The following is a 19,256-nucleotide window of genomic DNA, read 5'->3' on the forward strand; positions in this document are numbered from 1 at the left end:
GTGGGGGGTGGGGGGTATGGGAGGATTATTTTAGCCCTAATTTAAAGAGTCAGCGACTAATTTGGCATTTTTATAATTGTTGGGACTAATATGGCCAAATGTAAATAATTAGGGGGCAATTTTGACAGTTGTTATCTTAACTTCCAACTCATAGTATATCAGTGATACTTTTTTGTGGGAAAACCTATCTATCACTTCAATAGCTAAATAAAAAGATGTGTGCATGAATAAATGAAATAGCGCTAACCAATTACAAGAAACATGGATTAAAATTAATGAGTTTGTATTAGCTCAATAACGAATCACGGAATAGGAAAATAATCACAGCAAACAAAATGCCTATAGTTACAATCCAGTAGTATAAACAATGAAACGATCTGAATGGAATCCAAAAAGAACAAATGGTTCGATTGAATTACAGTACAACCTAAAACATCAGGAATCAACTTGGATAAATTTGAAGAATTCAGAATGAATAGGACAATTAAGAGATTAGTTAAGACAAACCAAGTGATGTATAGGAACAGCAGTTAGAGTACCGAACCGTCCGTTTATGCGTCCAACTATTTCATGTACTTGACTGGTAAGCTTTTGATCTGTTTGAAAGGGAAATAAATGAGCATGCTTACTCTTTGAAAGAAAAGTTAGTTCTTTTATTACAGGTTCCCTTAAAGGAAAAAAGAAACCCATCCAAAGCTAAATTTATAAACGTATGCAACAAATATGAGTAGAAAAAAATAATTTGAAAGTACAAGAACAAGAAAACAAAAAATCTAGTGCAAGGGAATATATATGTGTGTGCGTGTGTTTATTTGTTTGATCGTTGGAAGATTGCCTGACAAAGAGGCCAACCAGAAATTCACAATAGTAGGGACTATTGGCTGGTATGCATTAAGATGCTATGAGAAAAACTAGTTAAAGTGATGGAGTCAAAATGCCCGCCTTCTCAAATATCTATAAGAAATTATTGAGTTCTCCTATTTATTACAAATAATAAATATAGATTTGGAAAAATATGGTTAAATCCCTATTGTAAGCGAAAATATTTTTGTTGACTCTAAGAGATTTTTTAAGATTTTGTTGGATCTTAAAATTAACTCCATGTTTTTACACTAGGCATGTTATCACTAACATAGAAGTTTAGGAGTTTGGCATCCCCACACCAAGAAGCAAACAAAGAGGAGAGAGAGAGAGAGAGAGAGGGAATGCAACGGTGCCAACTAACAAAGAAAAGGTGGAATGCTAGAGTGTCAGAATGAACGATATTGCCCTATTTCATAAATAATAGATTGCAACATCATTTGACTATTGGCAAAAGGCTAAATTTCAAATTGTTCCTCCATATCTTTTTTTTGTCGTATTTTTAGATATAAATACTCTGATTGTTTCAAGGCTCACATGACCTTCTACCTGTCAACCTTAAGGTAAAAGAGCACCCTTATTCTGTTCATATTTGTTCTCAAAACCTATTGTCTAGTTCAATTTCTCTTTGAAGAAAATAGTTGGTGATCCTAGAGCTACTTGGTGTTGATTACTTCATCAATAGCTGAAATTATCACGACAATTCTCTTTAACTTATAGAAAAATAAATACTTCTGCCAATTGATGAACAAAATGACAATTATTTATCACAACACATATGATTATGAGAGAAGCATTCAGAGTGTGAATTTTCTAATTGATAGAATATTTTTGTTCATTATACTATAAGTGGCGGAAATTAGAATAAAATTAATTATCATTATCGCACTTTTAGTCGGCTTCAAGATAGATATTCCAAATGATTTCTTTGTAGGCATTTCTTAGTAAATGCCCTTGATGTACTTATATGATTATCAAGTTAATATATTTTGCTTTAAAAAAAAAACAAAGGCTTGGTTGAATCAGGAAAAAAAGCCTTGTTTGCAAATTTAAAAGAAGCTTTGGTGAGTAGAATTAAGTTTTTTGCCAATGTTATAATACATTCGATGGGTTCATGCACATAATTGGATTCCTCAAAAACAATGCCAACCAGAGTTGCTATCTCAACAAAATAAGAAAAGACTATTATAATATCACTTTATGTGGATGAAAAATTTTCTACAAAGGTTGACATTCAAATGAACAACTTTAAAAATTCATAGTCAAAGATTGATATGAGAAATTTTGGAAAGTCAAAAAATATTGTCAAGTGAAAAATAGATGGAAAATATCTCAAGTCATTCTCCATCACAATATATTGAAGAGTCGTTGGATATTTTCAATATGATAAGGGTAAAGATTGTATACGTCTTGTTAGTCACTTGAAATTATCAAAAGAACAAATGCCAAAAACTAAGAGGAAAAAAAACAGAAGGCCAAATACAACTGTGATCAACTATTCCCTACAGTTTTAAAATGATTTACTTAATATTGTAGGGCCACGTTGAATTACATCTAGGAAGAGAACTAGAGCACCATTAGGTATACCCATACTCTATTGGATGGAATCACAAGATGTCGAGTTTTACATCTGTAGTAGATAGCCATATTATCAATAATAATAAAAAAAATAATTTAAGATGCAACTACCTCTAAAACAAGGAGATGGCTAGTGTTGAATTTCTACTCTAATGATAACAAAAAACTTAAGACACTGATTGAGGCTTTGTACTATTAGATCAATGCACACAGATCGAGACTCTATACCAGTAGATCAAGGCACATGGATTAAAATTCTGTACTGTTAGATCTGTCTTTCTACGACCCTCGGATTGCAATTCATGTGCTTTCTTATAAGATCTAGCCCGTAATTATTTTTCCCTCATTTTTTTGGTTTATTCATATTTTGTAATGCCTTTATGAGTTGTATATATGCATTCCCATTTTGTACAAAGAAAAGAATAAAAAGTATAAAGATTTTTTTTCATTACTTATTTTTTATATGGTATCAGAGAGAGGTTAGGATGTTCCTTCCAACTATTATTTTTATTCTTTAAGGTTATGGTTTCCACTTCCAATCTTTATTCTTGTTCTCTAAGGTTAGGATTTCTAATTTTAATCTCATCTATCTTGTCAAATTCTCCTTCCTTTCATGATGTCTCAGTTCTTTGACTTCATTTCAAAAGAATCAACCATAATTAATGTTGAAAATTAGATCAAAGGAAAACTTTAAATATTTCAAGCAGCTTATCGTTTGAACGGGAAAAATTATTTTAAATGATTTCAAATTGTGAAACCCTTTGTAAAAGTAAGGAAAAAGATCCAACACCTTCTAGATCCATCTCTAGTGCCCATGGACTCAAAACCTGTTAGTTTGGGAAGAAACCGATTCCATGATCATGATATGGTTGTGGAACACCATGTTACAGAAGGCCAGTGAACCTTTTATATTTTTGTCAATCTCAAAAAAGGTTTGGGATGCAATTAAACAAATATACTCAAAATTGAAAGATGTTGCACACATCAATGAAATTAAAACAAAACTTGCCACTGTCAAAAAAGGTAATCTTTCGACCATTTAATATTTTAACAACATAAAAATTTACTAATTAAAGTTGGACTGCTACCAAGATCTAAAGATAACCTTCTATGAGGATGTGACGATCCTTACAAAATTCATCGAGCGAAAGACGATCTTTGGGTTTTTGGCATGACTCAACAATGAGTTTCACAAAATTTGAATTCAAGCCTTAAACAGAAAATCTCTATTCTTTGAATGAAATATTCTCCCTCATTTGAGCAGAAGAAGGAAGAAGGATGGTGATGGTCAATATTCCAGCCTGCAAGATAGCTGTCAAGAAAATTTTTGAATCCCAATGTAAAGGGCTTTCTATCACAGAACATTCTCCAAAACAAGGACAACTTCGTCCTTCAAAGGAAAACTCTTATGCAACTACTATAAAAAGAAAGTGAACACCAATGACAAAGACCAGAAACTTCACGAAAAATCTCATGACCGTGTTGGAAGTAAAGGCAAAAATAAAAAAAAGGGCAAGCCTGCTTAGTGCAGTCAGAAGCATTCAAATTTAAAAAAATTGATAATTAACAATTTTTCTCATTTCTTTATAAAAACCAACAAAATCTTGATCTTTTACTCAAAATGACATGAAGTCAAATTTTTACGCTCTTAGTGCCTCTAAGAGTTATTCCCAAATCACATCACAAATTTGGTCAATATATTTCAAATTTACACAATCTATCATAACAATAGAAAAATAAAAGTTGTTGATGGATCTTTAAAAACTATTGCAAGATAAGGAGGCATTTTAATTTCTCTCAACTTAACCCTCAGTAACGTATTATGTCTCACACTTTACAGTGAACCTTTTATCTATTCACAAATTTATCAAAGACCTTAACTGCAAAAGCATTTTTCTTATTGATTATTTGTTTTCCAAGATCTCACAGAGACGAAGATGATTGGGCAAGCTAAAGAAAAAGAAGGGTTATGTTTTCTTAAAGATTGAGGTCAACTATCATACTTCTTCACCTCTAATACTATCAACAACATCTAGATTAGGACATGATTCTTTTTAAAATCCTTAGTGTATGTTTACTTCGCTTTTTATAAATACAAACATTAAAGACTTTTATTGTGTAACATGTGAAATTGCTAAACAATATCGTGTGTTCATTCCTGAAAGTAACTCTAGATCTTCTAATCCTTTTCTATTAATATATCTTGATATTTGAGAACCATCTCAAAATACCCAATATTTTTTGAGAAACTGAGTTTGTTACATCTGTTTATGGCTGCACTGGAATGAAATGGGTATATTAAATTAAATAAAAATCTGATGTTAGTTCTATACTTATATCCATTGCCATGACAAAAATTTAATGTAACTCTAAAAGTTTTTTTTTTTCAAACCGATAATGCTCGTAATTATTTTAATCACATATTAACATTATTCTTACTAATAGAAGAAACTATCCATCAATCTTCCTGCTCTGACACTCCCCAACAAAATGGAGTGCCAGAAGGGAGAATCGTCGCATTTTGAAGGTAATGAAGACACTTCTCCTACACAATCAAATACCAAAATAATGTTGAGAAACTAATTTAACAACTGACACGTCACCAATAAATTTTCATCATCTGACACGAATCTCAAAGCATGACATGAATCCCGAGGCAATCTTCTGAGTAAGAAACATTCAAACTTCAATTAAAAGTCATTCAGAGCTCTGATTTTAGCAAACATGGTCAAACTGACCGATTTAATAAGACAGACCCAATGATATCAAAATTAGTCCCATCCGAGTAAAATCAAGTCACTAAACCACTTTTGGAAGTTTTTCGAATATATTTTGAAGGTCAAACGAATGTCCAATCTAGTAAGCCTATAGTCAAATCTAGCGTCTCAACAAGACGAATCCAACGAGCCCAAGATTGCTCAATTCCAACATTGTTAAAACACTCAAATGTCCATCAAACGCTATCAAATCGAAAGCTCTTTGAAACATCTGATCAAAGTGGTTCATATTCCTGCATTAATTGTGCCCAGAACAATACAAATAAAGTCTCACCCCTCACATGAAGAGGCGAGCATGAAGCTTGAAAAATAACTTAAAGGTTTGAGGAACTGAAGACTAGCATCACTCCAATCACCGTCGACAACCGCCGACAACCGTCGATTATTGCCTACAGTTGTCGAACATTATCGACCGTTGTTGACCACCATCGACCATCATCGATCGTCATCGACCACCACCGACCATCGTCGACCACCACTTGTCGGCCTCTACCGCTCGTTATAGGTTGTCGCCCAGTTCTTACAACAAGTTTATCTGTGCACCGACGTAACTCCGAAGAATGTTCAACCATTTCCCACCTGTGGGATGAGGGATTGTATATGTAATATTCAGTTTATAGTGAATTTTTTCAGCTGAGCTAGACCCCATGGTTTTTTCTCTTTATGAATTTTCCACCTAAAAACTTCTGGTGTCACTACTTGTTGTTTTCTTTTATTTGAGTGTGTGTTCAATTCTCGTGCAACGTTAAGAAGATAATTCATTACTCCACCGCCGTAAATTTTTTAGCACGCATTAGTTTGACGTCATCTGTGGGAAATAGAGCATTCACATCACTAAAATACTTCTAAAAAATGTTGCATAACCACTAGGTGCAACACCCGCAATAATAGAGCATCTCGCTTCAACACCTATCATTCCAGACGACAATCACGGAGCCAATATCGTCAAGCCTCTACATCCTTCTAATCCAGAAAGCAGTACCCTATCGAAGTTGTCTTTGGCCATTCTCTGGAAGATCGAGAACGTAGGATAGAGATGTCTCAACATGAGATCCTTCATCTCCTACGCGGGGAGCGACAACCGCAACCCAATAGAATGAACTTACCACCAGTTCAGCATTCAACAGGAAATATCCCACTCACTGGGTTCTCTCCTTATGATGAAACCATTCTTCTACCGAAACGAGACACCGATCTTCTCAACATTACAAATTTTACTCATCTGTCTCATGCAATTCACCTGGCACCACCCTAACTTAATGTCGCTTCTGCTGACATCATTCGAGTCGGGAAGAGTTCCCTCTGGATAAAAGGGATCGCTTCCCTGCTCGCCACAACTTTCAAGAATCCTTTCCTTTAACTAATGTGGTTCTCCAACACCCTATTCCAACAGGTTTCAGACTCTCAAACATTGATGCCTTTGAAGGAGTAACCGACTCATATGTCGACCACTATTGAATCATCATGCACATTGACCGTGCCTTTGATGTGCTTCTCTGTCAAGTATTCTCGGCGACTCTCAAAGGTCAAGCTCACACATGGTTTCACTCTCTCCCGGGGGGCACCATTAACACCTTTAATGAGTTTGTCAGATTATTTGTAGAGCAGTTCATAGCAAATAGAAAAAAACATCAAATATTCATCTCACTTATTGGGAGTTCGCCAGAATGAGGGGGAATATCTCAAGGAATACTTCCGCAAGTTCTCCACTGAAGTTTGTTATATTCCTAGAGTGGATACAGAGTTACTAAGAGGAGTCTTTATTGGAGGGCTCCACCCAGGATCTTTCTATTCATCACTGATGAGGGAGACGATTCACTCTTACGCTGATCTCGTCCATCACATCGAAGCTCAAATCTATGCAGACGAGGCCGTTGTTGCACACAAGGAATAATTCGAGTGATATGGGGGGAAGTGCAAGAATAACGTCAGGGGTACTGATCAAATCTCACAGCAAAAAAAGTTTGGACCGCAGGGGATTGTCAGTCATGGGAAAAAAAGAATACACGCCACTCAATTCATCACGTGTCAACATCCTAATGGTCATCAAGGATGAAGAGACTATTAAGTGACTAAGGCTGTTAAGAAATTCATATGATGGAAAACAATCTCAATATTATCATTTTCACCGTGCAAAAGGACATTCAACAGAAAGATGTTTTCAATTAAAGAAAGAAATTGAACCGTCTAATACGTCAATGTCACATGGGTCACTACTTACAAGAATAAGGTGAGGGGAACCATAAGAGAATCGTCAGAGTTATCGAATGAGAAATACAACTCTAAATTATTTTATTTGAGTGAAATACTGGCTTATAAACTCCTAATTTTATTATAGTAAAATTTTCATGTTATTTTAGACTGTCATTTCAGTGATTTTTTTTATTTTCTTATGAAAGATTTTTGTGTAGAAAGTCTCTTTAAGGGCAAGCGATGGACAAGGTCCTCATCCATGCCCATGGAAGTGGAGCCCAGGAGGCAATACTCGACAAGAAGCTACCATCACCCTGGAAGTCAGCCCAAGAAGCAAGACTCGACAGGAAGATACGGTACTCCTGAAAGTCGAGCCCAAGAGGCAAGACTCGACAGGAAGATATGATACTCCTAAAATTCAAGCCCAAGAGACAAGTCTTAATGGGAAGCTACCATGCCCCTAGAAGTTGAGCCCAAGAGACAAGATTCGACAGAAAGATACGGTACTCCGAAAACCAAGCTCAAGAGACAAGACTCGATGAGAAGCCATACCCCTGAAAGTCGAGTTCAAGAGGCAAGATTCGATGGGAATATACAGTACTCCTAAAAGTCAAGCCCAAGAGGCAAGACTCAATGAGAAACTATCATGCCCCTAAAAGACAAGCCCAAGAGGCAAGTCTTGATTGGAAGCTAGTAGTGGATATGGTCCTCATTAGAAAAACTCCACGAAAACAAGTGGTTGACATGATCTCAACTCAAAGACCTCAGAAGACTACAAGCGTTAGAGAACATATGTACATCAAATACCTCAAAAGGCTAAATGCTTTAGAAGACGCATTACATCAAAGATCTCATGCTACAAGCCTCAGAAAACAGAAGTACATCAAAGACCACAGAAGGCTACAAGACTCAGAAAACAGTGGTACATAAAATACCTCAAAAGATTATGAGCCTTAGAAGACACCGGTTCATTTCAAGTTTCTATAAGGCATAAGCCCGAGAGGGCACAACCTTAGAAGGCACGAGCCTGAAAAGGTACACGATTCTTCATTTTATAAAGTGTGTGTGATAACTTTGATTGTAGAATTTTCTACGACTGAGAAGCTACAATAACCTTAAAAACAACATCAAAGACGAACAAAGAAATATATTATTATCATCTATAAATATCACATCAGATGATTAAAAATGTTATAAATACCAACGAGTACTGGAACAAAGGCTACAAGAGAAATCACCACTACAAAGCATGAATATCACCCCCTCAAAGCGCGACGGGAGAACTCGAGCATTTCTTCATCTCCACCAAAATGCGCAGCAGCAACATGTAAAAAGACCCCGAGTCACCTACTGGGCAAGGAAGAAGATAACTTTCTTCATCTCACAAGCATGAAAGAATATTTCGTTGCTCTTTTGCTATGCAAGACGGGAAGATTTTCTTAGATCATAATGCAAAAGATCACGTTGCTCTTCTGCTATGCAAGACGCGGACAAATTTTCTTTTCACTGAAACGTGAAATAACTTATTGCTCGTCTGCTACGCAGGACGAGGATTATTTTCCTCTTGGTCGCAACATGAAAAATCATATTGCTCGTTTATTTAACGTAGAACAAGAATGATTTTCTTCTTCGCTACAACGTGAAGAAAGATCTCATTGCTCGTTTGATACGCAGGACGAGGAAGACTTTCCTTTTTGCCACAATGTGAAAGAAGACCTCATTGCTCCATTGCTATGCAAGATGGGGATGACATTCATCTTGATCGCAACACGAAAGAAGATCTCGTTGCTCTTCTATTACGCAGGACGGGGATGACTTTCCTCTTGGCCACAATACGAAAGAATATCCTATTGCTCTCCTGCTACGCAGGATGGGGACATTCTTCTTCTGGAAAATCTCGCTAGCAGAAGGCTCTACCCTACACTCTTCCTCTTTTTTCTCCTTCTCACTTATGGCTCTTCCCCTCATCCATGGTCTCTATTTATATTCTTAAAAGGTGGTCTAGCATTAAAGATAATTATTAAAAAAAATTAAAAATTAAAATCTAAATTTATTGTATTTCTGGCTTCTAGCTTTTGAACTTCAGGCTTCCACTTTATGGTCTTTCAGTTTCCTCATTTCAAATAAAAAAAGCTAAAAATATTTTCATATTCCCACATTTTAGCTTTCCAAATTCCCTAAAAAAGGAGCAAATATTTAGGAAAAGAAAAAAAACCGCATTAGAATTTGAAATTCATAAAGTTTTTCATCTGAAATTTATATGAATACAAATGCTTCATATTTTCAAACAAATTTCTACTTTTCGCCTTCCTACCAGAAAAAGAATAAAAAAAAGATATTAGATTAATTAATGTGAATTATAAACAACATGTTCAAATTCCCATAACTGAAATTTAATTGTTTCATATACATAAATTATATGCAATAAATTTCCTGCAACCTTTCAAATTCCCATACTTTATGTTTTTCATAAAATCTAATAAATTCCCATATTTACATGTAATTCTTTTATATATATATATATATATATTTCTTTGTTAATTGGGTTAATCTGCCAAAAAAGGCTTTTGATTCCTTAACTCCTAGAAAGGATTATTGGTACCAATTTTTGAATTCTAACTTAACCTCAAGCCTCTAAGCATCAAAATATTTTTATCATTAATTTTCCTCTTTTTTAAAATTTCTATTTTTTATTAATTAATCATTATTATTATTATTTTTTTCATTTATTTTCTTAATGTTTTCTTCATTTTTATTTTTTAATCCTATTATCATTTTTTATTTCTTTTTTTCTATAAATTTAACTTTTTTAAACACAAAATAAATTCCATTGAAAATAGTGAAATCAAGTTTATACAAAAGTAAGATTCATCAAATGATTAGGTGAAATTTCTAATAATATTCTTGAGTGCTTGATTTGGGTTTCCATAAACTCATATCAATATGCTCTTGGTATTGTTAGGATCAACTCATTTGAATGCTCATTTTGATGAGAACATCATAGAGATAAGTTTTAGAAGACAAAAAATCTAATTTATTTTTTAATTATTTAAGAGCTTTAAATATTTAAATATTAATATAACCTTCACACTCGACCGCATGAAATTTTTTTTTGCATTTATTTGTTTGTTAAAACTTCATTGGAATGATTTTTTTTTTGCTGATCCATTTGCCATAGTTTTTGTATCGTACTAAAATCTTCCAAAAGCATAATTTTTTTAAAGATATTAGATAATTTTTATTAATAATTTTTTTCTAAAAAATGTTATCTTCCTATAGCTGGTTGATGACATATGTCAAAGATGATGATAATAATGTTCAACATAGGCGAACAACAGATATTGAGCCCCAATTCGTAGAGTTCTAACTCATTTTAGTTCTATAATCATAGCCAAATTATAGGTTTATGAAGTAAAGACAATATTGGATTTGTTGGGTTAGTCCCAATTGATCATAAATATTGTGTAGGCATCATAGTATCTTAATGATATCATAAGTGAGTGATATTAAGCTTATAAATTTTATCTTATTGAGGCTCTTATTTAAATGATATAGACGAATCATTTAGAGGTTGTTTTGTTCAAATCTTTATGTGGAATTTCTATAATAATATTCTTGAGTCCATGATTTAAGTTTGAACTCAAATTAAATTTTTTTTGCTATCGTTGGTATGAAAATTTGCCAGAAATTTAACTGCAAATCACATTAATTGAATGGCTTAAAAACTTAATTCATATGAATGGTTTGGGAAGAGTTTACATGCATACCACTTAATTATTATCCGACAGGCTAGCAACAAAACTCAAAACAATGCACTAATAGTATATATATAGTGAAGTAAAATGCTTTGAATTTTAAAAATTTCAGATGATGAAATGGCACTCGCCCAAAAATAGAAAAGCTACTGATATGTCACCAACAAATTTACATCATCCTGCACGAATCTCGAAACATGATATGAATCTCGAGGCAATCTTTTGAGTAAGAAATATTCAAACTGTAATTAAGAGTCATCCAGAGCTCCGATTTTGGTGAACTTATAGTCAAACTGATCGGCTTGATGGGACAGACCCAATGATATCAAAATTAGTCAAATCTTAGTTAAATCAAGCTCAGATCAAGTCATTAAACATTTCCTGAAAGTATTTTAGACAAATTTTGAAGGTCAAATAAATATCAAATCTAGCAAGCATATAGTCGAATTGAGTGTCCCGACAAGACAAATTAAATAAGATAAATATTACTTAATTCTGACATCATTAAGACACTTAAATGTCTATCAAAAGCCGTCTGATCGAATGAAGCTCTCTGGACCGTCCGATCAAAGGGGTTCATATTCCTGCATTAATTGCACCAAGAACACAATAAATAGAGCTCCACGACTCTCATGAGGAGGGAGCTTGAAGCCCGGAGAAGAGCTTTAAGTTTTGAAAAGCTGAGGTCCAGAATCACTCCAGCCACCATCTTCCACCACCGACATCCATCGATCATTGTCGATCGCCACCAACCGCCATCGATCACTGTCATCTGTCGTTGACCGTCGTCGACCACCACCATCGACCCCCACTTGTCGGTCTCCACTGATTGTTATCGATCACGGCCCACTTCTTACGACAAGTTTATTCGTGCACATACATTGAACTCCGAAGAGTGTTCAACCTTTTCCCGCCTGTGGGATGAGAGACTGTAGATGTAATATCTAATTTATAGTGAATTTTTACATATGAGCTAGGCCCTGTGATTTTTTCCCTTTAAAAATTTTTCACACAAAAACTATTGGTGTCAATACTGGTTGTTTTCTTTTATCGAAGTGTATGTTAAATTCTCGTGCAATGCTAAAATGATAATTCATCACTCTACCGTCATGAATTTTCTAACACGCATCAACAACTACATATTTAATCAATAAAATACCCCAAGATAATTAACTCTAAAAGTTCATTAAATGATTTGATAAATTTTTTTCCTAGGCAAACCTTCTCAAAGATCCCTCTAGAAATTTTTAGATGCATTACTTGTGTTCATAAAAAATAATTTGACCAAGGGCTCTTAAAAAATATTCATATTATGTTACAAAAAATTGATAAAAATGTTATCATCCACCCACAAAAAGGTTTTTCACTTCAATGGATGTCATATTTGATGAAGCTCATAGCTTTCTCGCTTGAACTCATTTTTAAAAGAAAGTCTTCCTACCTTGATAAATTTTATGATACCTTTCACCTTGATATTCCTGTGACAGAAAATTCTTCAAATATAAATTTTGTATCAACTATTTTCCTTCACGTCTATACAAGGAGCAAACCCAACCATGAGCTCCAGTAAATCCAAGGCTTGAAACAGTTACCAAGTAACACTACTCAACCCACTATCACTCATTTATATCCCATCTCTCAATGCAACTCATTTCATAAAGTCTTTCTAACCAACATCAACGTCAAACATATTTCTATTCAACAAACTTTATTTCAAACACTTAAAAATAAACATTATAAGTAATGAAAAAGAGATAAATGACTTGTTAAAAAAATCTTACATGGGAGATCAATGAATTACAAGAAAAAAGGATATAACTAATCATAAAAAAAACTGTTATTATTGCAAAAATGAATATTATAAAAAAAATGTTATTATTGCAAAAATGAATATTATACTCATTCTGATGTCCCTGAAAATTGATTATGGGTGAACTATATAACAATATGATGTACAAAATGTTTTCTTGCATGATGATGTCGAAGAAGAGGTCTACATGCATCCACCGGCAGGTTTCATAAATTTCTTAAAAAGAACCAGATATGCTGATTGAAAAATACTTTATATGGACTAAAACAATCAGCATCTTAATTTGACATATTTGCAAAGGTTTTGGAAGGAGTTGGATATAAATAGAATTAAGGAAATCATACTTTCTTCATAAGTATTTTATTAATGGTAAAACATCAATTTTTATTGTGTATGTTGATGATATAATTGTTACATAAGATGACAATCAAGAGAAAGAAACTTAAAAAAAAAAACTTACTGAATAATTTGAATTTAAAGAGTCGAGAAAACTCAATACTTCTTAGGAATAGAAGTCTCAATCTAAACAAGAGATGTTTCTCTAACAACAGAAATATGTTCAAGATCTGTTGAAAGAGACAAAGATGACAGTACAAGTCAAATGAAACTCCAACTGAACCCAAACAAAAATTGAATCTTGAAGGAGTTGATGTAAACATAAAAACATTATTAAAGATTAGTTGAAAAATTAATCTACTTATTTTACACTCATCTTGACATCGCATTTGTCGTAAGTATAGTTAATTAATTCATGCACAGACTTAGAGAATCACACTTTCAAGTCGCTTATAGAATACTCAGATATTTCAAATCAAATACAAGAAAAAAATATATATACAAAAGTCATGATACCTTACAAATTGAAGGATGCATAGATGCAGATGTTGACCTCACTTTTGTTGAGGTTTAGTCTTTCTTCCTTGGAAGCTTATGAACTAGTCATAGGACTCTCCTATTGACTATCCTAGAAGATCAGCGATGGAACCCTGCCCATTAAAAACTCTAAACACTTATTTACTCTTCTTGGAGTTCCATATGTATGATTTTGATCTCTAGCACTTATAGGGTTGAAACCAACATGACGGAGCTCAAAGAGAGTCCCCAAAGGATTGTCAGGCCTTAGGGTTAGCCCTGGGTGGCTTGGTCTTGGTCAAACTTTCACTGCAACTTTCCCCCCCACACTTGAACCTATCACAAACTCACACATCACAAACCCTAAAATTACCCACACTTAACACATTCCTAAACAATTTTGGAAACTCATGTGGGTGGTCCCCAAGCCCTTATTTCTTGGCTGGGATAGCTAGGACCAATACATGGAAAATTCAAAATGGGCTTTCCCATTGGTCTCAAGGCATCCAAGGGATGACATCATGGTCGGTATGTCCAATGACCTCCAATTCCACCTAAATATCCTATCTTGACCTCCGCCCCCCAAAGCTCCACAAAATTATCAAAATACCCCTGAAACCCTAAAATCCTCACAATCGACCAAATTCCCAAATTTCGATCAAAAAATCATGTTGAACAACTCCAAGTCATTCAAATTGACCCAATTTTAAATCTCAAAATCCCTAATTTGCACCCAATTGACCAACTAAATCCCAATTTTTACCCAATTTAACCCCAACCTAACCAACTTCAAATTCAAACTCAATTTCAACCAAACTCAAACCCAATTTGATTAGCCCATGATCGATTTCAAAATTCAATTCTTCATGCATATTTTTAAAAGCCCATTTACATGAACATATTTAAAGGCCTGTGGCATTAATTTAGAAAGGCTCAAGTTGAGCCCACATGACATAACTCATATTTATCATCCCATTTCAAGTTAAAATATTCATCATGGGCATCATAACAATCATACCATGCATACATATGAGACTTTATCCAAAAATGACCTTTTTTTATTTAAATGCATAAAAATCCAAAATTCCTTTTGTATGAACATTTCCATGACCTCATACATGGAATGACATGCCCCATGAAGCCTTCCATGGGCATAATGAGGTTAAACTTACCCAATTTGGCAAGTGGAGGTGACCCTTCCTTCTCCTTCACTTGGACTTTCCTCTCTCATGCTACATCCAAACATTGGTTTCAAACCCAAACCAGTCATTCAAACCCACCTAAAGTTGCCTTGGGGTCATGAGACTCACCCTAACCACCATGGATTCATGCCTAACCCTTAGACCAAGGTGTTGAACTCAAATCTAGCCAATTTGCTAAAACTTCAATTCCCCTTTGGACCAAAGCCTTGGAGCCTCCTTGGAACCAAATTAAGCTGACCACTCAACCTCTTTCACCTTCCTGAACTCGATGGTGACCTTGTCTTGGCCAGTCAGCCACCCCAGCCGCCGAAAAACATTAAACTTGAGAGGCCCCAATTGGGGAAAACCCAAAATTTAACCTGCCTGATGTAGCTCATCCCCATTGGCCTTCAGAACTTTTCTTTCCTCCACCTAAGCGACCCCTTGGCCACCATGGCTTGCTCTGATGGCATGATTGGCTTCTCTTATAATTTGGGCCCCCCCCCCCCCGGCTTGAAAAAAGAGATGAAGTTTTGTTGAGTAAACCCCCACCCCCCAATTTGCTTCCAAAGCTTCCCATAGTGACCCTAAGCCTAAGCCCACTCGCCTCAGCCATTAATTTCACCCCCCGAGCCCAATTTAGCCATTGAAATCCAGAGAAATTCTCGGCCTTGGGACAAACCACCTCCAAAGTCCAAATGGAGCTGCCCAAAAGCTTCCCCATACTCCTAAACATCATTCCCCATCAAAGCCCCATCATCTCGAGCCCTATGCATTAGAGATAGACCAAGGCAGAACCACCTGTTGGTCGAGCTTATACTTGGACCCTAGCTCAGATCGATCTAACGCTTGAAGAACGTTCATGGGACTCTAACAAAGCTTCTACAACCATCTGATTGAGACCACACCTCTCGGACCAAGGTATAACTCAAAATTTCTCATTTTGCACTCAATTTCATCAATTGTGAAGTAGATCTTAATTTCATACACATATAACCGTATAGATATGTTTGTCTCACCTAGATGAAGATATAGGAACAAATGCGATTTGATTGAGAATCGAGCAAAATATTAGGATTAGAAGTTGAACAGTTCTCAGGTTGAGTCTATTGAGGACGATGAACAAATGTCGTTTATTTTCGCGGGTATCGAATGAACGACTAGGATGCGCTCGAACGAGGGGACTGTGCGATAACATCGGGTCGCATGGCAGCTGACGACTAAAGTTTAGTGAATGGGAGTTATCGCGTGTGCTTTTGAAGATGTCGAGGATCCAGTCAGCGCCGCGTGGATAACTAAATAAAAAAAGTATTTTTTAATTTAAATAGTTATTAAAACTTTAAAAATTCATAACTTGGAGTAGAAAAATGAAAAAAATAAAAGAAAAATACCTGTGCTCAGTGAACAGAAGAGAATAATGTGGACTAAAAATAAATAATGTTTTCATAATATTTATTTTTAAATTAATTAAATGCTCTTAAATTTCTTTTAAATCATAAATAATTAAATATTAATGGCAAAAAAATTTGGAGGGTTCATTCCTCACATTTTTAGGGAAATTCTCCGATTTTTTCAAAGTCAGAGGACATCACTAATATTGGAAACCCTAATTTTCAAAATAAACCACCCTTATTTTGCTTAAAATAATTCTAAAAAATAAAATATGAATCAGAAAATTACAAAAATTGGTTTGGTAGATTTAATGTGGTCAGATGAACTTAAAAAAATCAAAAAACAAATTAAAAGTTTAAAACCTATTTTTGTATTTTAAAATTAAGAGAAATACCAAAAATAAAAAATACAAAATAACTCAAAAAAAATCACCAAAATTGAAAAAAATGTTAGGAAGATCATGTAAAAAATGTAAATCAATAAAAATTATTTTTAATGTAAAAATGTATTTTCTAAATAAATAAGTATGTTTGCTTAAAATAATTATAAAAATTAAAATATAATTAAAAAAAATACAAAATTACTTTGGGGAGTTCCTTAAGACTAGAGCTATCCAAGAAAAATAAAATTAAAGTCAAAATGAAAATTTTATTTTCAGTTTATTTTCTTAATTAAGTATTAATTAAAAATATAACAAATCATAAAAATGTCCAAAATGTGTAAAAATGTCATAAATCAATTCTTAATTGAAGAAAAAAACTTTAAAACATTTCCATAAATTTTTGGGATAAATTTTTGGGATTGATTGTGTCCATCCTTGGGGTGACCACCCATCCAATGCCCGAACATAATAAGATAAGTAACCCCTTAGCCTACTCATTTGTTAATTAAGACATATATTGAACACAACTTAAAGACATTAATTCAACTTGGATGATCTAATTAACAGTCTAGCAAGACCATGATGAAATTAAAGCGATCTAGCAGATTCTAAGTTTGTTTAGAATGTTTTCTAGACATTCTTAGAAGATCCTGGGATGCTTTGGAGAACCTCTGAGTCTGCTACAGTTTGTTAAAAAAGATCGTATCCAAAATATAACTACATCAACATGAAATTCCTAAGGACCCACCAAGTTATGGCTCGGGACCCGATAATTCACAAAGCAATCGAAAATAACTGACACTACTTATTCTATATTAATAACCCAACGCTCAAGGGTATGAATTTTGGATAAAGTGTCTAAACCCTTTTGAGCAACTGGGGATATTTGGTTTAGCCACTTATAGATCATCGAACTAGTGTAAGTCTGAGGGTCAGGTGGCTGGGGCAATGACGACATTGCTTATGTGTGCTAAATGAGAGATAAAAAGTGAGATTTTGATAATAGTATCTCCTACCCCAAGGATCCTTCAGAAAATGAGATAAGATCGATGATACTGTTCACGAACACTTAGTAAAAATTTACCCCTTACACTCTTAGGTTGTCGGCATTTTCAGTCCGATTAAGATGATTAACACGCAGACAATCTAAATTTTTCAAATATATTTAAAATTCAATTTTCTCAAAATATCACTGCTTTTGACTACAAAACAAAGTATATATGCATGAAAAAATAAAATAACTTCAAAAAACAAAATTATGAAAATCCACAGGTTAATCATCCCGATTAGGCTAGGACATGCCCTCTTGAGATTGTTGGCCGGTAGATTCGGTTCAAGTTTGGAAGCACACAGCCCATCTCTGAGCCCCCACATTTACCAAAGTTTTACATTTAGCCTGATTTTTCATAAGTTGATACTGGGTTTATTTTTCTTGCTCGTGCTTTCCTACAATTGGTTTTCCTCGTATCGGGTGGCTTTTCATGTTTTGTCCGCTTTCTTTTTTCCGCAATTTACTTAAAATTCATGAAACTATATTATGTTTTATGATACTAACCATGCAACTGTAGCAGAGACCAAAGTATGCTTGTTTATATATTTACAATAATTTTTATTACAACATTTTCTTCTACTGTCCTTTTACCTTTGCATTTCCTTATATAACTGCAAGACCTTTATGATAGAAAACAGTAGCCGGTTTACTTAGGTGGATCACTACAAAATCCAAATACAATTCTTCTAATTAATTGGAATAAATAATTGAAAGAAAAACATAAGACATAAAATACTAAACCTAGAGCAGTCGTCAACAAAGAAACGGAGCAAGCGAAAGCAGGCGAAGAATGATAATCTACAATAGCAAAAACACTCTATATCAACTGAACTTTCCTTAGAATTAAATAACAGACCAAATGATTTTGAAGTAGCTCGTCTAATACGACGCAAATCCTTAACTTATTTTTTTAGGTCTTTGCACAGTCATGTTGTGTGATTTAAGTCTAACTTGCTTTAAGGTTTGAGGTTGTCGTTTGTTACGACATAAATCTTTCTATCTTCCAGGTCATTTGTATGACCGAGTCATGCAAATATGAGCCCTAAATATTAAGATTAATAGAATGAAACATCAAAATAAATATTTTTTCCAAAATATGAAGTCACACAATAGGATTGTTTGGGAAGTCACTGAGAATACCCTCAGAATCTGTGACATCTCTTACTTTTCTTCCTTTGGATTCCTAAAATAAATTGTTCCTATCTTAATTCATTCCTACTTGACTTTCTATGTTCAACCTTGAAATCCTAAACTGAGATTCTTAAAGACAAACGCCTCTGATCTAAATCGATATTTTTCTTAAATCATTTCGGTCATTTGAGATATAATTAACTATAGGGGTTTGACTCTATAGCGAGCTTTAAGAATCCAAGTAATATAAAACCTATCGAATATTTGTATCAGATAGGGAAACTTGTCGGTCA

General features: G+C 34.2%; 1 protein-coding gene across 6 annotated transcripts in view; it reads right to left on the minus strand.

Moving 5' to 3' along the window:
- Window positions 1-19,256, minus strand: part of LOC110024347 (alpha,alpha-trehalose-phosphate synthase [UDP-forming] 1-like) — a 63,210-nt gene that overhangs the window by 26,889 nt on the left and 17,065 nt on the right. For all 6 annotated transcript variants that reach the window (XM_020724253.1, XM_020724259.1, XM_020724257.1 and 3 more), the window contains exon 8: window positions 508-596. In XM_020724253.1, the coding sequence (XP_020579912.1) occupies window positions 508-596 (89 nt within the window). The remainder of the gene's footprint in view (window positions 1-507; window positions 597-19,256) is intronic.

Source organism: Phalaenopsis equestris, unplaced genomic scaffold (assembly GCF_001263595.1).
Source record: "Phalaenopsis equestris unplaced genomic scaffold, ASM126359v1 Scaffold000255, whole genome shotgun sequence".
Classification (NCBI taxonomy): Eukaryota; Viridiplantae; Streptophyta; class Magnoliopsida; order Asparagales; family Orchidaceae; genus Phalaenopsis; species Phalaenopsis equestris.